Raw genomic sequence first — 22,714 nt, 5'->3', positions numbered from 1 at the left:
TCCCCTGCCACTGTTCCTAACAGTCACAGAGTCACTGTCAAGCAGGGGTACTTCACTTTACAGATAAGAAAACTGAATGTCTGGTGGATTTGAACCTAGGGCTCCTGCCTTGTAATTATCATTTTACTCTCACGTTTTTATCTTGAAAACATTTGTCATGTTGGTTTCTCTATAAAAGGAATTATACCTGAACTTACAGCCTGAAGAGCATAACCCCCAGTCTAGAAGGGTGGAAAATAGCAGGAGTTTGGGAGCCCTGCTCGGACCACAGTCAGAATTCCAAGACTGTTTTGTCTTTAAGTGATTTTTAAGTTTGGTTCTGATACAAATTCCTGATTTTTTTTTTTTTTTTTCAAAAGATGACCGGTAAGGGGGGTCTTAACCCTTGATTTGGTGTTGTCAGCACCATGCTCACCCAGTGAGCCAACCGGCCATCCCTATATAGGATCCGAACCGGTGGCCTTGGTGTTATCAGCACCACACTCTCCCGAGTGAGCCACGGGCTGGCCCTACAAATTCCTGATTTTAAAAAACATTATTTCAGTAAGAAATTTACATTAAGGCTCATGAACCAATTCAGATTTTAGTTCATGCCTCCTCAAAAACTGCTATCTTACTTAGAAAAGGAAAAGTTAAAACTCAGAATGCCCAGTTGAAAAATTGTTTAGGGCTTGATGGTAAATCAAGTTTAGTCTTACATACTTTTATATGTAATATACCAAAATCATTTTCTGAAATATTATATTAATACCTACTTTCAAGTACATAATAAATTACTGCTTATTTAAATAAAAATGATCAAGATATTCAGGTTATTACCAGTAAAAAAAGACTACAAATTCTGTATTAACATGTATGATTTTGTGCATGTAGAATAAGCCTGGCACAGAAATGACTCCTAAATGTGCATGTGTTCCCTCATTCCTTTGTGGGTCTCAGGCATTCACCATGTACCAAGCCCAGTATGGTTTCATTACCAGATCCTGTAGAACTTTCAATTTATAACACTGTGCTCTAGCCAACTGAGCTAACTGGCCAGCCCAGAACTTTCAATTTAAAACAAGAACCAAGGCACTTACAAATCTGCCTACCAGAGTTGCTATTGTTTTTTTCTGTTTGATGCTGACCCCTCCCCAGCCCCAACAATTCTTACATATAACGTTTTAAGATAGGTAAACTTGCATAGTGGAGAATGTTTGCTTTAAACTGAGTACTAATGGTAAAACATTTTGTTTCCTGATAGGTAACATAATACCTTTATTACAAACTTTAGGAAAATGCAAGGTCCAGTAAATGCACTGTATTTAGTTTTTCTTGATACATACATGAGAACATTCTTCTGTCAGTGTTACAAGTGAGCTAGAGACTGACAAAACTTAAGACCTAGTTTCATAAAATGACTCAAAGCCCTACAGTTTCTGGGAGGGACTGGGAGTAGCAGGTTGCTGGAACCCCTTGTTCATTTATTCATTCAATACATGCTATGTGCTAGGCACTGAGAACATAAAATAAAATTTTCAAACAAATAGACCTTCACCTCAAAGAGCTCATCCTCTACTGGAAAAGGCATACACATAGAAGCAGATTATAACAGTGTTGTAAATCTGGGGAGCAAAGAGGAAGGGCCCCTACCCCCCGAATGCCTGGGAGGGGTGGAATGGAGTTTGGTGGGATGATGGTCAGCAAAGGCTTGCTAGTGGAGTTGATACCTGAACTGAGTTTCAGTGGAGAAGTGGGAAAGAAAACATAGTGAGAATGACATCCCAGATGCAGGGGACACAAGTAGCATGTCACGTGTATAGGAACTACAAACAGTTGATGGTAGATTTTTGTTTTAAGTAGCTTCCCCTCTCCAGTGCTGTGTGGAAGATGGCCTTGAAGAGGAGAAGTCTGGGAGCAAGAGACCAGTAAAACTGTTGCAGTGGTGCAGGTGAGATATGAGGCCCTAAACTCTGCGTGTTGACAGCCATGGAAAGGAAAAGGTAGAATTCATCAACATTTATAATTAACACCAATGTTCAGTGACCAACTGAATATATGGGATGAAGGAGGGAAAGTACCAAGGATGACTCCCAGGTTTTTAGCGTGGTGGTACCAGTAATTGAGATAGAGAATATAGCAGGATGAACAGCTCTAGGGAAGAAAGTACGCTCAAATTCTGACATGATGAGTTTGAGGTACCTATAAGTCACATCCAGGTGGCTATGTCCGGTGCAGTCAGACGTGAATGTGTAATGCAGGCAGGAGGCTAGAGTGACACATTTGGGTGTCACCAACAGAGGACCGTGGCATCCAGGCAGGGACACTGGTTCTGGAGGAAGAGAGACTTCCTTAATTGACCTGTTACTTTGGGGCTCTGTAGATGCAACCTTGTCATCCCATCAGGCCCATATTTTGGCCCATATTTTCTTGGGCCACTGAGATGTGGTTGCTTATTTTCTCTCATATCTCCTTAGAACATTTGGAAAACTAAATATTCCCAGTCTTATGATCACTTTCCCCTTCACTGAGAAGTAATTATGTATGGCACATACCATTTCCTCACATATAGCACTCACGGCAAGGTCATGTATATAGTAGGTGATCAGTACATGTTCATCTTTATTGCTTACATTTATCTGGCTCTCTGTATACGAAATTAGCTTCTTTTTTCTTTTGCAAGAACTTTTTTTGCTTCTCAAGTTTAACTTCTTTCAAATTTCTAAGACTTCTTCAAGATTAAGTGTAAATACGCAGTACTTGATAGGGAGCTGTCTTCATTTCATCACCAAGGCTGAATCATTCCTTTTATTATCACCACATGTTGCTTATTGCAGGACTGGGACACAGCCATTTCTCTTCTTAGGGAAGACCATGGAACTTATCCAGTTGAGGTTCCACAAGAGGGAGCTAGGGTTGCAGTAACCTGGCATGTGTAATCCCTGATTCCAGGTGGTGATGGGGGTTGAGTTTCACATTTTACTTTATTTGAAAAATATGTGCAGAAGAGTCACTAAAAATAAGAACAAACTAGGCTTTGTTGTATTTGAGTGGCTTGGCAAATTTTTGTATAGAGGAATCACTGGGCATGAAGGATTTGATACTGAGATAGAATCCAATTGCCCTCTGAATGGAAGTACAATATCCTTTTTAAGAGCACTGAAATTCTGGGATTTCTCTGGAATAATCACCTTTGTGAGGTGTGGATCATGTCCAGAGACTGTAACCTGAGAGGAAATAAGAAACAATTGTATGAGTGATTTCAGGTGTTTCATGGTGCCAACACTTAAAAACACTGATATCCACCATGAAAATGCAGCCTTTGTGCAAGGCATGTAACAATCTGCCAGGCCTCCCGGGCTAGTAACAGATTCAGTCCTGCTTGCTGAATGAGTTACCCAATGCCTGTTGATATAAACCATAGTTGTTAATGTGGTGGCCAAGAATTACAAAATGAAATAAAGACAGAGACATGTACCTTATCTGGTGATGTAAGCCAGAAAAAGGAAGCAGTAGACTGATTCTGCCACCATCATTTTCATGGAGCACAAAGGTAAAGAGTTAACTGTTTCCCTTTGTCCCATGTCTGTACTTAATATACTCACTGGATATCAAGATTATTTATAAGTAGAATTATTTTCTCAGTTTACTCCATTTTCTTTGCTGCCAATCTAAGTGTACCTTGATCTATTGCTTCCTTAAAAAGCTTTGATTTTTACCTGGTTTTGTTCAGTTGAGTCTGAATTTTCAGCTAGATTTGTTTTTTTGGTGGAGGAAATGATCAGGAAAAAATAAATGTTCGACTAACTCTAGGTGATGTCCACTGAGAAATGCTTTTATTATGAAAGGGAAATGCTTTTTATATGACAAGCAAAAGAATGGGGAATAACATTTCCATAACCACTAATTGGTATGTATTTTAGCCATTCATTTAAGCTTCCAATGTCTTAGCTTCCAATCTTGTCGTAGAACTAATAGCTATGACCAGCATGTACTGCACTAGTCTAACTAATGGGAAATGAACAGTTCATAACTTCATTCTCTAAAGGTGTGGCTTATTTATCAGATTGAATAAAAATAATTCAGATTCACTAAAAGAAATATCCTCTTTTTTCCACAGAATATAAATATCACATTGAATAGGAGGAAATAAAGAAACTTTTTAGGCAAAGATTCACAGCAAGTTAAGATTTTTCAAGCTCTATCCATCTTCTCAGTAGGAATAGGAATTCCCAAGAAGAAAATTAGCAATTGATGAGCTCCACTATTGGGCACTGTAGAGAATAACCTATGGAGCAGGGAGGCTCTGAATTCTACAGTTTTATAAACTAAAAACCATACCTTTCATTATGTTCTAAAGATGAAATAATGAAATATAAAGTCAGTTTTTACTACAGAAGAGATGACTATCTTCTCCCAGGAGTAGTTCTATACAGAATGACTGCCATGGTTGGCATCAGACCCACTAAAAAAAGTAGAAGAATCTTGAATTTCCTGGAGAAAGTCACATCAAAAAGAAAGAGGTGCAATCTGGCCAACTAAACCATTGCTTATTCATTTAGTTCATTCACATAAACCTATTCAGGCTCAAATTATTCCATACTTCCTTCTTCTAGGAAGAAATGACTCAGAAATATGCATCTTAATAGAATTAAAATCAGAAAATTTACCTGTATTAATTGGAAAAAGGGCTGCAAAACATGTCTATCACTTGTTTAATATAGCAATAAAATTTGTGGATCAAATTTCACTTATAATGAATTCTAAAAAACTTGTCCCAATCAATTTTTTTTAAAGCAAATCTCAATTTTTATTGGAATTACTTTGGTTTTCTACTTTTCCTCTAATTATCAAAGCAGAACGGCAATATAGGACATTTGGAAAGTACAGAGAATTATTACCAAAAAGCAGAGTCACCCACAATCCCTTCAGTGGCAAACAGTCTGATATTTTGCCAAAACTGCTTGCCATCTTTTCTCTAGTCTTTATTCTGTACTTTGTTTTAATGGTTGAGATCATATGGAGTACATAATATTATATCCTTATGCATACTTTTTATAACCTGCTTTATTCACTTATAGAAGCAGGGATAGATCTGGCTTTGAGATCTAGATTTAGCCTCCTGTGAAGTAAAAAGAGTCCTGCTCATGTGTTAGAAGACCAGGGTTCAGCTCATTCTAACAAATAGTAATCTTGCATAGAGATTACTTTAATGCCAAAGTTCCTGCCTTGCCAATCTATTTTTTAATAGCAGAAATTATGTTTTATGGGATGGGTGTTAAATGGTATTCCATGCAACTGGGAAGTACTTTTCTTACCTTGCTTAATTAGTATTAATAAGGTTGCATTTTTTTAATCATGAAAGATACAAGTAATAGGATTTTGCTTCTATTAAAAAAAAATTGCTAAGGGGGAAAGAACATGAATTTTTCTGGTTTGTTCCTTTCATTCCCATCTCCCCCACCCCCCCACCAATTGCAAGTCTGATGTTGTCCTTTCCTTCCATCCTGAGGTATCTACTTTTGGATTTTCTAGATGTTTTTTAGATTCCTTCTGGGTGAGTGAGTACTGTGAGTTCTATAATATTTTAATAGCAATAACTAGGGTTGCATACTTACATTTATTATATAGGATCCAGGCAAGAGAAGGAGATAATACTCTCCAAATTTGTTAGTTCTGTAGGGGCAGATATGTTTTCTGTCTTGGACTTCTATAATTACATTGGGTAATGGATTTCTATTCTGATCAAAAACTCGACCCTTTACACCTGGAAAACAAAAAGAAAAATATAAATACCACATTTTATGGCATATAAAAAATTCTTATAAATATTTAAGAAAAACATGCCTGATAATTATTAGCTGTTTTGAGTTAATAAGGTGAAGAAGTGAAAGTAAACTTATTTTTGATGTAACATAAAATACAGTCAAACTACTAATCTAATTTATAATTTAAATTTGTTTGTGGTTGCATATTCCATTTATAGCACATATTATCAAAGAGAGAATACAGATGACAATCTTAAGATCTCATCCATATACCACCAAACCTTCACTTAGAGGGAAGTAATTGTTTTACCAGAGATATGATTTGTCTCTACCTGCTGAATTTGAAGCACTGGAAAAAGACCAGTAGAGACAAAGAGATGCAGAGAGAGCCAGCACTGTTACATCTGGGAAACAAAAAATAAAATTTTGAAAAAAGCTCAGATAAACAAAGGAGAAGACACAAAACCTGAGACTTAAATTCTGTGGCCACATCTGGAGATGCAGGGAAAAATGTAAAGCTCTCTTTCCTGCCCTTGGAAATGTATTCACTTCATGAATGAAAAGTCTTTGCTGGTCAAGAGCTGGAATTCTGCATCTCTTGGCCACAATCTAGAGTCAGAGGTGGGCCACTACTTGGGAGACTACTTGTTTACATCCATTTCCCACCTAGTGATCACAGTTGCCACCTATTTTAGAATCATATCTGTGTTCCACAGAATTCTGGAACTCAGCACATACTGGATTCTTTTAAGCCCAGGTTGCTTATGTTTCTGAGTGCTGTGAGCCATTCCCCAGACATCTGGGTTCAGATCTGCTTTGAAGAGTTCATGGGACAGACAGGGTAGCACCAGGCGATACTGCATCTTGCTTCTCCCCAGAAAGGGGAATAACAGGACATTTTAGGCCTTTAGAATTCAGATGTGCCCTCCTTTGCTATCTTGGCCTTAATAACTGCAGGCACCCTCATTCCAACCCAAACCTAGTAAATCCTGTAAGCATGACTACACAGCACCAAGGGGTCCCAGTTTGAGATCAAGATAGAAATCTGCAATGAGTTCTAATTGAAAGAATAACTTAATGGGGCTGGCTGGTTAGCTCAGTTGGTTAGAATGCAGCCTTGTAACACCAAGGTCACAGGTTTGGATCCCCCTACTGGTCAGCCACACACAGAAAAAGATTAAAGAAAAAAAGAAGAAGAATCACCCAGTGGAGCCTTAGAACAAGCTGGTATGAGGCAGGGCAGATGCTTTCACTCCCAACTTCCAGTTGTCTAAACTTAGGTTCAGACAAGTGTTTGCTCGTTTCTTTTTTTTCTTTTTCTTTTTTAAAAGATGACCAGTAAGGGGATGTTAACTCTTGACTTGATGTTGTCAGCACCACGCTCTCCCAAGTGAGCTAACCAATCCCTATATAGGGATCTGAACTCATGGCCTTGGTGTTATCAGCACCGCACCCTCCCAAGTGAGCCACGGGCTGGCCCTGCTCAACCTTTCAAACACAGCCAGATGACAGTACAGCTTGGGCTCCACCCAGGCTCCTACCCCCTCAGCTAGGCCAGTCCATTAAAGTGGAAGGCCTTTCCCTCCCAGACAAGGCAGGTCAGAGACTGTCAGGTAAAAATCTCAGAGACTCAGGAGCATCCTAGCATGTCATGAGACTGAACAAGTGAATGCAATGCAGCTTGACAGATACCAATAATTTCCTTAAGCCAGAACAATACCAATAAAGGGGTGTTCGTTCCTGTCATCTACACAAAAACATTCTTTGGCTCCTTATTAGGCGCTAATGGGGAGAAAACTTTTGCATTAAGTAATAATGACCATATTCTATCAGTATTTTGAAATATGGTTTCATTATTAAACCAGAAAGAAAATGCCTCTGTCTTAAATCACAAGGGGGCAGGGTTCATGTGCTTATATATATATATATATAGAGAGAGAGAGAGAGAGAGAGATTTTTTTTTAAGTGAGTTAACATCTGATCACAGGGACAGGCAGATAGGTAAATATTCTTCATAGCATAAATGGACATGTAAGCCCTCCAAATTAAAATAACAATAGTTATGCTGCAATTTGCATGTTATTATCAGTTTACAAAGCTCCTTCACTGGCAATAGTATATAAAGATGATACTTCAAAGCCCACCTTAATTCAGTGCTGGGTGAATAATCTCTACAGCTAGATTGAAATTCTGAAAATAGTAGTGCATTTACATGGAGCATATTTCATGTTCAGCTGCACTGCCATGTTGATACTGATGAATAAATTTTAGAAAAGAATAGAGTAACACACTGAAGGATCAATGTATGTATAAATATAATAGAAAGGTTGAATAATATATGCCTCATGAGGAAAATCTAATGGAGAATGAAATACCAGAATACTAAGCAAGAGAGAACCCAAAACAAAGTTTGATGACATAATGAGGAAGGAGAAAGACCCAATAATAAGTTTATAAACATTATTAAGATGCTGGTCAAAAAGAAAGATAACATTTTGTAACATCCCCTATAATAGGGAATCAACCTACTCCATGAGTGACTCAGCCTGTTAGACACAGTGCTTTGAGTTCATCAATGATCTTTGTGTACTTCTGTTCAGGTCGGAGGAATGGAGGTAGGAGGTACAGGTCTAAAGGAGGGTAGGGGCATCCATTTTAGGGATGTGTGGCCATGACAGGGTCTTAATTATCTTTGTACTCAGCCCTCTGCCTCTGTGCTCCCACCCTCATTCTTCTCCGTCTCCTTTTCAACAGGTGGAAAGCCTTGGTGTGAAGCATGCAAAACATTCCAGGAATTATGCAATTATGCAGAAGGCTCATGTAGCAAACCTCTTCAACACACACACATACACACGCGCATGCGTGCACGCGCACACACACACACACCACCCCCCGCTTTGGCTCGATGTAGTAGCATGAATATTATGCCAACTCCTAGGGCCTGCCCGTGGCTCACTCGGGAGAGTGCGGTGCTGATTATGCCAACTCCTGACATGTTTCTTCCCTCAAGCCATTCTAACTGAAGAAAGATAACTTTAACTCTGGAAATATAGAAGAACCTCCCATACCCTGCCCAAAGAGACACTGACTGGTTGATAGACTTGAGATGCATGTGATTCCATCATTATCACAAGCAGTGTTTCTCTAGTGCAATGTTTTTTGGTTTTTTTTTTTAAAGATGACCGGTAAGGGGATCTTAACCCTTGACTTGGTGTCGTCAGCACCATGCTCACCCAGTGAACTAACCAGCCATCCCTATATAGGATCTGAACCCATGGCCTTGGTGTTATCAGCACCACACTCTCCTGAGTGAGCCACAGGCCAGCCCTAGTGCAATGGTTTTCTAAGGTAGTCCATGGACCAGCAGCATCAGCACCACCTGGGAGGATGTTAGCAATTCAAGGTCCACTAGGTCAAAAACTCTGGGACTGGAGCCCAGCAATCTGTTTTAACAAGCCCTCCTTGTGAGTCCTGCACATATTTGACAGCTACCACTCTTCTGGCACATTTAGTTTGACCATCTGTGATAGAGGCAAGACGGCCTTCAAGAAACAGACTGGAAAGTGTCGTAGTGTCAGGTCACTTGGCAGAGTTGAGGGGTGGGAGGGGTTGAAGCTAATGGTGCTAGGTTACCACCCCCATGCTGGAAAAAATGCAAATGGTACATCCAATGTTCTCTGGGTCTATGATGTTGTGTTGCAAGTGACAAGCAAACATGGCCTTTTTCTAAATGGAAGATGATATAACAGAATAACATCCTGTTTTTCTGATCTTTTACCAGATTTCAGGTCATTCACCATGTAAAAATAAGGGTACTCTGGAATTTTACACCCCCATTAATGTAACATGCATCACACTATATTTTGTGTTAACAAGGAATAAGAAAATCTTACAAACCTAGATGCACCTGTTTCATATATTCAATTAATGAGGCTTTGTTATCAATCCAAAAGAATGGAAGCTTCTCCTCACGAGGATATTTACAGCATGACAGCTCCAATGTAATTTCAAAACACTGGGCCCAGATGTAGTTGTAATCTTGCATTCCACCTAACACAAGCATATTTAATTTTTGTTAAGATCTAAAACTGGAGTGGAGCCAAGTATCACGTACCTTGGGGATGAGTGAATCAAACAGTTGCAAGAAAAGTACATGTAAACAGAAAAAGATGAATTTGACATATTAGCATGTAAAATCAGGGCTTGACATTTTATTACCCAGGCATGACCAGGCAATCCTAAATATTCCCATATGGGTAACTGGATCAGAGCTAAATGAAGTTCAACTGTGCATTCAACTAAGTGAGGGGTGGGTGAAGCATCCTTTTCTCATTTTTATTTTTTGAAATTCTACATTCCAAAAAGGATTCTCCAAATTACATTTCTTCCTTTAATTATATTTTAAATGGATATAAGCTGGAATGAGATTTCTTTAAAAATATTTCTATAAGCTGTTTATAAAAACATTTACCATATAAAGCTAAATACACTAACTTAGGGGAATAACAATGACCAACATTTACTGAGTGTTCACTATCGCTAGCTACTGTCTGAAGTGTTTTGTTCAACTCATTTAATCATCACAGCAATTCTGACCCATTTTACAGACAAGGTAACATCTTCACAGGTATTAAGTAACATGCCCAGGGATTCCAGCCAGTGAGTGGCAGAGACTGGAGTGTAGGCATCTTGCTCAAGCCCCAGTGTTCTTACCCATGACACCAAATGCTCCCAGGGGTAAAAGGATCTGTGCTCTTAGGAGGTAACAGACCAAACCCCCGTGCTTCTGGGGTTGCCACTGCTCATGCTTGCTTTCCGGTTCTTACCTCTGGAGACCTTATTTTCAAAGGGTTATAATCATTTCATATTTTCTAAGATGCAAAGCTTTTCATATTTTAAAATCTCTGCATTGGGATGTATGGCTGATAAACATGATGTCTCTACTTCAGCTGAAAAGATTTTTTTTTTCTTTCTGATGGGACGCTGTTTTGCAATCAGTGGCCTCTTGGATTTGATGAAATACAGTAGTAACTTTGAAGGAAGAAGTTTCTGACAGATTTTAATTTGTTACACTTGATATCTGCCGAGACACCCAAGTATTTTCAATTCCTTCAGGGTGTTTGGGAAGTACTGAAGTAGAAAAGAATTTTAATGCTAAGAAAATGGTTAAAATATTATATCAAAATAGTATTTAAATATTAAGTAATATCTATACAGGCCTAGATTCCAGCCAGGAAGTATTTCTCTGTCCCTCCTATTTGCTTTATCTACCTTACAGGTTTTGGTTTTTTCTCTGCCCTCATGTTCACCAAAAAATAGAAGAAGGAAAAGGGAGAGAAAAGAAAACAAAAACAAAGCCCTAGGCTGGACGGATATGTCTCAAGTAAAAAGAATTTAAGTGGCAAAACAGGTGTGCATTATGGGGCCCTAGCAAAGTATCCGAGATTGAGAATGTCAGGTGTGGAGAGCATATGCAGCACTGGGTACAGTCAGGCCTGGCCACCAAAACACCCAGACTGGGCCAGGATGCTTTTGTTCTAATCTCCTCAACGCAGCTGGCTTCGCCTGATTTTTTTCTGAAAAGGATTCATAACTCACACATAGCCACACTTGGGAACAATTCCCAGTAGCAACTGTTCGTAGCAAATTTCCTTCACATCTGGATTTGTCCTGAAAGTTACAGTGAACATGAAGGACAGCTTTGCCACTGGGCAGGAGGGGCTCTTCCCTAGCTATGAAGATGAACAGCATGACTATGCTGGAGCCCTAAGGGGCTGGGGGCTATATCTTGGACAACTGAGAGAAGTCTGGGATGTTGTGGTGTCTAGCTGGACCTGCTGCCTATCAGTTGGGGTCTATGCCTATTTACATTACCTGGAAACTGGCAGAGAGCCAACCAGACACAAAAGTCCCAGCTTGTGCAAAAGTACGTGACAGCTTATGCATCCAAAGTGACACCTGGGGAAGGCGCCTTTGGAAGAGGCCTCTGTGCAGAATTGCAGACTGCAGCTTGCTGTTGGTAGGGAATGCAGCTTCCTGCCTGGAAGGGAATGCTTTCCACTGAGGCAATGGAAATCCAGTTCCAGCCCGTGTCTCCTCTCTTGCCCTTCCACCCTAGGGCTCTCCTGTTCTCTTTCACTTCCCAGACAAGAGAGCTCTCTTACACTCCTGGGCTTCCTTTCATATTATTCCTTCAAAAAGAATCCCCCTCCTTCCACGTCCCCTACATGGCAATCTCACACCCTCCTCTTACCTGGCTATCTGATTCCAAAGGTGGAAAACTGGAGGATCCCCCCTCCGCCACTGTATCCTGCCTTAAGAGATCTTTTGTTTACCTGCAAAATGGCTTTAAAATCATGATACTTCATGTACAAATACAACTTCTATTAGAAACTGGAAGGTCTGGCAATATTGGCACCCCACTGCTGCATGGCAATAATTAGCTGGATCTAAGTAGCAGCTGTCTCTGTTAGATGGGGCATAAGCATTACATTTCTATGAGGTCTTCACTACTCCCTATTGTATTTTGGCTTTACACTGCTGTGGTACACTGTACCTTTTCTAAATCTCTATTTTTAATCTAATTACCCAGCCATCACAACTATTTATTTGCATGTCTGTCTCCTCTATGAAATGTGAGGGTGTCTTGGCACAGTTCCTGGCTCATAATAGGCAGATGCTCAATAAGCATCTGAATGAACGGAGGCGGCCTTGGCAGTGGGGAACATGTCAGAGCATCTCTCCAACTATGAGTCACCTCCACTGCTCTTGTGATATTCACTGATGGAGACTCTATTGAAGGGACTGCATTGTGCCTAAAGATCTTTCGACAACTGTTGGGTCAACATAAACCAGCTGGCACCTCTGGGGAAAGGCAATAAGGAGAATGGAAGAAATGAAGAGAAACTCACCTTGGAGTGGATACCAAGCGTATCCATTTGTAACGCCATTAGGAAAGTTCATTTTATTTTTACATTGATCTCCTTTCTTCATGTTGGGATTTCTTGAAGCATAGGTATGTGCAAGATATTGAAAAACATCGTCATCAGGAGTTAAGCTTCGGGAGAGGAATGTCCCAGTTGCTGTATTTGAAAGACAAACCAAGACCTTTCAGTAGACTTTAGAGTAAGAGGAAACATACAACACCATATTAGCAAATACATAATCACGCCATGCCACACACAAATGCTCTAATTTCCATAGAGGGAAATCCTCTGTCCACTTCCATGAAATATCCCCCTCTACTCTTCTTTCTGCTTTTTTTTTTTCTGGCAGCTGGCCAGTACAGGGATCGAACCCTGAATCTTACTGTTAACATCACCACGCTCTAACCCTCTAAGCTAACTGGCCAGCCCTCTTTCTACTTTTTAATGAACATATACAAGGTGATATCTCACAAAATATGTCAGAAACGTAGCCAAACTCTAAAATCCGATTAAAAATTAAACATCCTCTTAGTCACTCTTGCTAATTTCTGGAGGTCAGTAAACTTTCCTGGGGTACTATAGGGGTTAAATGAAGCCACTGTAATATTTTAAACTCTTGGTACATATCTATTCCACATAATTTTAAAAGGAATCAGCAATCATTGCTCCTATGATTAGCAAAGAAAAGTAAGTCATTCTAGTTTTATTTTATTTTCACCATGTTGCCTCTTGTGAGATGACCTAAATTCGATTTTACTATTTCACTGATGAATGTCAGGTGTTGGCTGCCAGTTCAGCCACAGTGCCCATCTACTGTTTGAGACCTTTAGGACAGATAATTCGAGGCTGGGAATGCGAGGCTCTTTCTACCCCCACTAGTTAAGTGTTAGGGAGAAGAGATTGTCCCATTTGGAGGTAGAGAGTTCGCAGCTGCACTCTGGACTTAGAAAGCCAGAGCTGGGCCCATGTTTGCTTACCTTGAACACCATTATCAAACGGGTAACTGGCCACAAGGGCACCACCATGGAGGTTTGCAGAGAGGACAAACGTCTCCGTTTCCAGCCACTTCATGACTGCCTCAGTTTCAGGCTGCCTTGATACATTATTAAATTCAAAAGCATCGGGGAAATTTCTATTCAGGTCATACTGGTTATAATTTTCCCTTTAAAAGAAAGAATGTTTTAGGGTTTATTGATGGTGTGTGAGGCAGCGGATTCTTGCAGTGTATAGACCTTTGGTTTGGGCTCCAGGTGTTTTTCCAAATGTAAATACAGGTGTGGTGGACTCCAGTGAACCACACCTGCCATTCACACCCTGTGTCATCCCCTCCCATGTAACTTGCTCTTGTGAATGGGACATTAGCTATTGTGATGCATGCAGAGGTTTGATAAGTGTTGGCACTTTGGGACTTTTGCAACCCTGAGACTCCGGTGGCTACCATTGGAGAAACAAAGAAGCCAGGTGACAGCCAGAACTGATACTCCAGACACATGGCCCAGGCTAGTCATCTCAGGCAGACCCGAGCTGAGGCCCCAGATGTGTGGCACAGAGATTAATCATCTCTACTATGCCCTGTCCAAATTTCTGACTTACAGAATCAAAAGGAAATAAAAAGACTTAAGTTACTAAATGTTGGGGTGGTTTGTTACGGAGCAGTTGATAGCAGAAACAATGAATGTGTTACTTTATACAAATGTATTTCTGAAAAGTGGAGTGGCTGTGTTTAAACATGCCAGAAAAGGGCCGGCCAGTGGCTCACTCGGGAGAGTGCGGTGCTGATAACACCAAGGCCACGGGTTCGGATCCTATATAGGGATGGCCGGTTCGCTCACTGGCTGAGTGTGGTGCTGACAACACCAAGACAAGGGTTAAGATCCCCTTACCGGTCATCTTTTAAAAATAAATAAATAAATAAATATGCCAGAAAAACTTGAAGGGAATCAAGTGGTGAGATTTTGATTATTTTTGGTAAAGCAACCAAATTTATAAATTACACAAATATAAATCTGTATTAGACATTTGAGAAATTTCAAACCTCCCAAGGCAGCTTGAAACAAAATAAACCATTTAAATCAGAACTATGACAAGACCCAATCTTCATGGTTAATTCTTGGCCTTCTGGCTTAATAAATCAGCCAGTAATCATCAAAGGCCTAGGCATTGGGGATCTAACAATGATAAACACATGGAGAGGATTCCTACCCTCAAGTAGCTTGCAGTTTAGTGGGGAGAGACATTAAACAGGAAATGAGAAACTAAAAATTGTGCTATGAAGGTAAAATGCCAGGTGATCTGAGAGCATACCAGGGTACCTAATATATGGTAGGTTGGGGAAGGAGTCTTTGAGGAAATGCTATTTAGGCAGTGCGAGTGGATGAGGAGTGGAAAATGGCACGTGCAAAATGCCTGAGGTGAGAAAGAAGCTGGTAGTTCCAGCAGATGCAGGAGGGCCAGAGGTAAGGTGGGCACGGAGTAAACAGCCTTATTCAGTATTTCACATGCATCCTATGGGCAAGGGCAGCCCTCAGCACATCAGTGACATGACGCAGGCTCTCAGGTGTTCCACTGTTACGTAACTCCTCTTGCCAGGGCCTAAAGGAGCCTGATGGGAGCCTTTGTGTTGTTTTGCTTTGTTTTTAAATAAGGGTAGACCAGCCTATTTTTACCTTCCATTACTGTAATAGCAATCAGGCTTTTTGACAGCTTCAAATCCATCCGGGTTCATTGATGGCATGATGTGTATCCGGGTGCTATTGATCAGATTTGTGGTTTCAGGGTCTTTCCCATCATTGGTTACGAGATATTCGATCAGATGGAGCAGCAGTTCCCTCCCAACAGTCTGTATGTGATTAAGAGAAAAAGGGATTATTACTGGGGAAGAGACAATAAAAAAAACTGTCCTGAAAACACAAATTCCCCAACAGGGGCCTCTGCACGTGATATTTTAGACAAAAATGAGTTTGTAAGATGACTGTTTCTCAAGCATACTGACACTCCAGCAAGTGGCAATCAATTGTGGGCGGTGCTAAAAATTACTTCTTAATGAAAGTTGAAGTGCCCATTAGTAAATAACTTACTTTTTAAACAATGATTAGTGTGGAGTAATGGTTCTTCTTATGTTTTTCATTTGCTCACCTTCCTAAATACTTTCTGGAATGGTAGAGAAGGAAGTGGATTTACAGAGAAGGCACGGGAAGGGAATTGTGCATCTTCATGAGAATGCGCAGTACATGTAAAACCATCGTGTATGTCTTGGTGGACAACAGACTTAGAAGCACTGCATTAGACACTGTAGATTTTAACAAAAAAATCCAAGTTTGTAATAAACATAATTTAAATAGGTTTTTGATTTCCAAATTCCCCTATTTCTAAGTTCCCCTATTATATCTGTGTATTTCTGATTTCCACATTCACATGTTTCTAAAACTTTAGTCATTTGCACATCAGCCTCACAATTTTTTGCTGTATCTTCATATTATCCAGTATATTATCCCTATACTATTTTTTTATTTTGTATTTTCTTTAAATGGGCTCATTTTTACTTACATTAAAAATGAAACTTTGTATCATCACCACTTTGTTATATATATACTTCTAATATATACTAAGTAAAAGCAAGACTATTAAAATTTTTAAAAACTGTCACAACCATCTAAATTATCTTATGTATCATCAAAGATTGGGAAAGTGAAGGCCTGTGAGAGATCTTCCCCAAGAAAGAGATTAAGAAAAAAAAAAAAAAAAAAAGGTAGGGGGGTTTCAAGATAGCAGTGGTTGCGGCGGTTGGCACAGAGTAGCTGAGGTGGAAAAGGCGGCCACTGGGCCTCAGGCAGCCGGGAAACTTGTGGACCTTCCTCTTGCCATCTCTTAAGGGAGGAAAGCTGCTGCTGGCCGGTCGTGGGGGGTGACTGCCACTTTGCCCCCGGCAGGAGAGGCTGCCTCATTTACAGGCAACAGCTTTGAAGTGTGGAGCAGGAAAAGAACTGTTTCTTAGCTGCAAAAGCGAGTCTCTAAACAGGGAACATGGCGCCAGGGCTGCTGTGGATGCAGGCAGGATCCCGGAGGCTGGGGCCGCGCTGAAGGTGGCCAGCTGCCCTATTCAGGATTCAAGGTTTCAGGCCAGCATTAAAGAAGATTCCTGGGAGCGCCCGAGCTGTGCCGCGGGACCGACTGAACAGCCCAAGGCGGCGGTGCCCGAGAATGGGGACGGCGACAAAGCAGAGGCAGAGAGTAAGCGCCCGACCTGGCACAGCCCTGTGAGTGACCCCTGGCCCAGCCCTACTCGGGGAGCTGACGCCCACCCGGCTTCCGCCTGCATCACCGGGTCACACACCGCCCCGGGACTGCCTCCATTTTCCCAGGTGCTGGCAGCTCTGGCCCGGCTTGGCTCGGCTCCTCACTGAGCCTTCCCACTTGCTTGCCCCGGCGCAGGACTTCCCGGGGCCTGTGGGCTGGCTTCCCCTCCCACACCCTCTGTGGTTCTCTGGCAGGGCTGGTGGTGTGGGGCGTCCCCGGCCAGTGTCAGGAGGGCAAGGAAGTACGGCCGGGGCCGACTGTCACTCCACCACACCCTGGACTCCGGCCCAGGTAAACTTTCTGTTACTGGGAGGCAGATACCATCTCTGCGGCCACCAGTTCGGAAAAACGCCTAACCAATTTCTGGTTGGGAATAGTGTGGTAGGAGAGTTCCCAAGTCTGCTTGAACCTGCCGGAGAGCTGGCTGCAGGCGGGCGCTAGACTCGGTCCATGCCGGGGGGATACAAAGGTGAACAAGTCCCGAGAAAGATCTACACAGTGCTACAAAGGCACCCAGAGTGACCGGTCGTCTGTGCCTACCAGAAACCTGGTAGACTTCCTGGGCGAGGCGGTGCAGAGCAGGGTCTTGAAGGCCCAGCTGATAGATGAGGGTTGCAGAAGACACGCCCCAGCCCAGCACAGTGCGCACAGAGTGGGGAGATGTGCGGCCAGGGAGGCAGAGACTTGACAGAAACCAAACACCCTGTGGGGTCGCCACTGCACGATCCAACGGCCTGGGCCAGAGCACACGGAACAGGGAGAAGTCCTGCACAGGAAGTGAAAGCTCAACAGAGATCACACACCCTGTGGTACGTGATCCACCAGCCCAGCAGAGTCCAAGCTGACCAGAAAGGTGGCTCCCCGGAGAGGCCCAAGACCCGAGGCAACCATACACACAAGACAATAGAGGCCAACTGAGCAGTCACGGAGGTAGCCATACGAAATTGGCAACCACAGCAACATCTTAGTTAGTCATTAGTCTCAAACCTGTGGACTGTGAAACCCCCTGCCACAATGAATAAACATCAAAAAAAAGATACCAGAAATACAAAAAATCAAGAAAGTACACCACCAAAAGATAATAAATCTCAAACTCTAGATCCTATAGAACAAGAAGCCCTTGAAATGACTGACAAGGAATTTCGAGTGATAATTCTAAGGAAACTGAATGAGATACAAGAAAACTCAGCTAGACATCATGATGAAACGAGGAAAAGTATACAGGACCTGGAAGAGGAAATGTACAAGGAAATCAATGTCCTGAAAAAAAATGTAGCAGAACTTACTGAACTGAAGAAGTTATTCAGCGAAATAAAAAACACAACGGAGAGTTTAACCAGCAGGCTTGTCGAAGTTGAAGAGAGAACCTCTGAACTTGAAGATGGGCTGTTTGAAATAACACAAGCAGACAAAATGAAAGAAAAAAGAATCAAGGACATTGAAGAAAATCTGAGAGAGATATCAGACAACCTTAAGCGCTCAAATATCCAAGTCATGGGTATTCCAGAAGGGGAGGAAAATGGAGATTCCATTGAAAACATATTCAACAAAATAGTGGCAGAAAACTTCCTAGGTATAGGAAAAATCACAGATCTTCAAATCCAGGAAGCTCAACGATCTCCAAATGTATTCAACCCAAAAAGGCCTTCTCCAAGATATGTTATAGTCAAACTGGCAAAACTCAGAGACAAAGAGAATCTTAAAAGCTGCAAGAGAGAAGCATCAAATCACCTATACGGGAGCCCCAATCAGGCTAACATCAGACTTTTCATCACAAACCCTAAAAGCTAGAAAGGAATGGGATGATATTTTCAAAATACTAAAAGACAAATATTGCCAGCCAAGAATACTCTACCCTGCAAGGCTATCCTTCCGAAATGAAGGGCAAATAGTATATTTCTCAGACAAACAAAAACTGCGGGAGTTTACTACCACACAACCACCCTTACAAGAAATCCTCAAGGGAGTACTGGGTTTGGTTCCTGAAAAATAACTACCACTGCCATAAAAACCCAAGAAAAATCAAAACCCAATAGTATAATAAAAATGGCATTCATGAAGAGAAAACAAGCAAACAAAAACGCTATCTACAACCTAAGGAACCAACAAACACAGAAACCAAACAGTAAATCAGAAAGCAAGGAACAAAAGACACCTAAGACAACCAAACAACCAATAAAATGCTAGGAATAAATCAACACCTTTCAATAACAACTCTTAATGTAAAAGGCTTAAATTCCCCAATCAAAAGACACAGACTGGCTGACTGGATCAAAAAGGAGGACCCAACTATATGGTGCCTACAAGAGACCCACCTCACCCATAAAGATTCACATAGACTAAGAGTGAAAGGATGGAAAAAGATTTACCATGCAAACAGAAAAGAAAAACGAGCTGGAGTAGCTATTCTTATATCTGACAAAATACACTTTAAACTAAAAACCATAAAAAGAGACAATGAGGGACTCTACTTAATGATAAAAGGACTGATCCATCAAGAAGACATAACAATCATAAATATGTATGCACCCAATGTTGGAGCAGCCAGATTTATAAAACAAATTCTATTAGACCTAAAGAAGGAAATAGACACTAATACCATAATAGCAGGGGACCTGAACACCCCACTGTCAATATTAGACAGATCATCTAGGCAAAGAATCAGCAGAGAAACACAAGATCTAAACAAGACTCTAGACCAATTGGACATGGCAGATATCTACAGAACATTCCATCCAACAACCTCAGAATATTCATTCTTCTCATCAGCACATGGATCATTCTACAGGATAGATCACATATTAGGTCACCAATCAAGTCTCAATAAATTCAAAAACACTGGAATTATCCCATGTATTTTCTCAGACCACAATGGATTAAAACTAGAAATTAATAACAAATGAAACTCTGGAAACTATACAAACACATGGAAATTAAACAGCATTCTACTTAATGACATATGGGTCCAAGAAGAAATCAAGCAGGAAATCAAAAAATTTATTGAAACTAATGAAAACAATGATACATCATACCAACACCCGTGGGATACTGCAAAAGCAGTATTAAGGGGGAAATTTATTGCATTAAATGCTCACTTCAGAAGAATGGAAAGATGGCAAGTGAACAACCTAACACTTCACCTTAAAGAACTAGAAAATCAAGAACAATCCAAACCTAAAGTTAGCAGACGGAAAGAAATCATTAAGATCAGAGCAGAACTGAATGAAATCGAAAACCAAAAAACAATTCAAAAGATCAATGAATCAAAAAGTTGGTTTTTTGAAAAGATAAATAAAATTGACAAACCGTTAGCATGGCTAACAAAAAAAAGAAGAGAGAAGATTCATATAACAAAAATTAGAAATGAAAAAGGCGATATTACAACTGCTTCATCTGAAATACAAGGAATCATTCGAGACTACTATAAACAACTACACGCCAACAAATTTGAAAATCTGGAGGAAATGGATAAATTTCTGGATACACACAAGCTCCCAAAACTGAACCATGAAGACGTAGAAAATTTGAACAGACCAATAACAATAAAGGAGATTGAAGCTGTTATCAGAAGGCTCCCAACAAAGAAAAGCCCAGGACCAGATGGATTCACAGCAGAATTTTACCAAACATTCAAACAGGAATTGACACTGATTCTTTACAAACTATTCCAAAAGATTGAAACAGACGCAAATCTCCCAAACTCATTCTATGAAGCAAACATCATCCTGATACCAAAACCAGGTAAAGATATAACCAAAAAAGAAAACTACAGGCCGATATCCTTGATGAATATAGATGCAAAAATCCTCACTAAAATACTAGCAAACAGAATACAGCAACACATACGTAAAATTATTCACCACGATCAAGTGGGATTCATCCCAGGGATGCAAGGTTGGTTCAACATACGCAAATCAATAAATGTGATACACCATATTAATAAAATCAAACACAAGGACCATATGATCATCTCTATAGATGCTGAAAAAGCATTTGATAAAGTTCAGCACTCATTCATGACAAAGACCCTCAATAAGTTAGGTATAGAGGGAAAGTATCTCAACATAATTAAAGCCATATATGCCAAACTCACTGCCAATCTCATCCTGAATGGGGAAAAGCTGAAAGCTTTTCCTTTAAGAACAGGAACTAGACAAGGATGCCCACTCTCACCACTCCTATTCAACATAGTGCTGGAAGTACTAGCCAGAGCAATCAGAGAAGAGAAGGAAATAAAGGGCATCCAGATTGGAAAAGATGAAGTCAAACTGTCCCTGTTTGCAGATGACATGATCCTATATATCGAACAGCCTAAAACCTCTATAAAAAAACTCTTGGAATTGATAAATGATTTCAGCACAGTAGCAGGATACAAAATCAACACACAAAAATCAGTAGCATTTCTTTTCTCCAATAGTGAACATGCAGAAGGAGAAATCAAGAAAGCCTGCCCATTTACAATAGCCACCAAAAAAATAAAATACTTAGGAATTGAGTTAACCAAGGAGGTGAAAAATCTCTATAATGAGAACTACAAACCACTGCTGAGAGAAATTAGAGAGGATACAAGAAGATGGAAAGATATCCCATGCTCTTCGATTGGAAGAATCAACATAGTGAAAATGTCCATACTACCCAAAGTGATATACAAATTCAATGCAATCCCCATCAAAATTCGAAAGACATTTTTCTCAGAAATGGAAACAACTATCCAGACATTTATATGGAACAATAAAAGACCACGCATAGCCAAAGCAATGCTGAGCAAAAAAAATAAAGCTGGAGGCATAACACTACCTGACTTTAAGCTATACTACAAAGCTATAATAACCAAAACAGTATAGTACTGGCATAAAAACAGACACACTGACCAATGGAATAGAATAGAGAATCCAGAAATCAACCCACACAGTTACTTCCATCTGATCTTTGACAAAGGCACCAAGCCTATTCACTGGGGAAGGGACTGCCTCTTCAGCAAATGGTGCTGGGATAACTGGATATCCATATGCAGGAGAAAGAATCTAGATCCATACCTCTCACCGTATACTAAAATCAACTCAAAATGGATTAAGGATTTAAATATACACCCTGAAACAATAAAACTTCTTAAAGAAATCATAGGAGAGGGGCCGGCCCGTGGCTCACTCGGGAGAGTGTGGTGCTGAGAACACCAAGGCCCCGGGTTCGGATCCCATATACGGATGGCCGGTTCGCTCACTGGCTGAGCGTGGTGCTCACAACACCAAGTCAAGGGTTAAGATCCCCTTACCGGTCATCTTTAAAAAAAAAAAAAAAAAGAAATCATAGGAGAAACACTTTAGGAAATAGGACTGGACACAGACTTCATGAATACGACCCCAAAAGCACGGGCAACCAAAGGAGAAATAAACAAATGGGATTATATCAAACTAAAAAGCTTCTGCACAGCAAAAGAAACAATTAACAGAGTTAAAAGACAACCAACAGAGTGGGAGAAAATATTTGCAAAATATACATCTGACAAAGGATTAATATCCAGAATATATAAGGAACTCAAACAACTTTACAAGAAAAAAACAAGCAACCCAATTAAAAAATGGGCAAAAGAGCTAAGTAGGCATTTCTCTAAGGAAGATATACAAATGGCCAACAGACATATGAAAAAATGCTCAACATCACTCAGCATCCGGGAAATGCAAATCAAAACCACACTGAGATAACCACACTGAGGTTACCCAGTTAGGATGGCTAAAATCCAAAAGA

General features: G+C 40.6%; 1 protein-coding gene across 2 annotated transcripts in view; it reads right to left on the bottom strand.

Annotated features, from left to right (window-relative positions):
• Nucleotides 1-2,934: 2,934 nt before the first annotated feature.
• The window catches only part of CPM (carboxypeptidase M), a 67,954-nt gene continuing 48,174 nt past the window's right edge, over nucleotides 2,935-22,714 (bottom strand). Inside the window, exons 4-9 of one of the 2 annotated variants that reach the window (XM_063075970.1) lie at nucleotides 15,340-15,512; nucleotides 13,651-13,835; nucleotides 12,659-12,829; nucleotides 9,645-9,797; nucleotides 5,598-5,746; nucleotides 2,935-3,206 (exon numbers count right to left, since the gene is read on the bottom strand). In XM_063075970.1, coding sequence (XP_062932040.1) covers nucleotides 2,964-3,206; nucleotides 5,598-5,746; nucleotides 9,645-9,797; nucleotides 12,659-12,829; nucleotides 13,651-13,835; nucleotides 15,340-15,512 — 1,074 coding nt within the window. In that variant the 3' untranslated portion in view covers nucleotides 2,935-2,963. Of the gene's footprint in view, nucleotides 3,207-5,597; nucleotides 5,747-9,644; nucleotides 9,798-12,658; nucleotides 12,830-13,650; nucleotides 13,836-15,339; nucleotides 15,513-22,714 lie in introns of those variants that run through there. The other variant, XM_063075971.1, reaches the window with a different exon arrangement.

The sequence above is a fragment of the Cynocephalus volans genome, chromosome 12, assembly GCF_027409185.1.
Source record: "Cynocephalus volans isolate mCynVol1 chromosome 12, mCynVol1.pri, whole genome shotgun sequence".
NCBI lineage: Eukaryota > Metazoa > Chordata > Mammalia > Dermoptera > Cynocephalidae > Cynocephalus > Cynocephalus volans.
The sequence above is the reverse complement of the archived record's forward strand: the minus strand, read 5'-3'. Positions and strand labels throughout refer to the sequence as shown.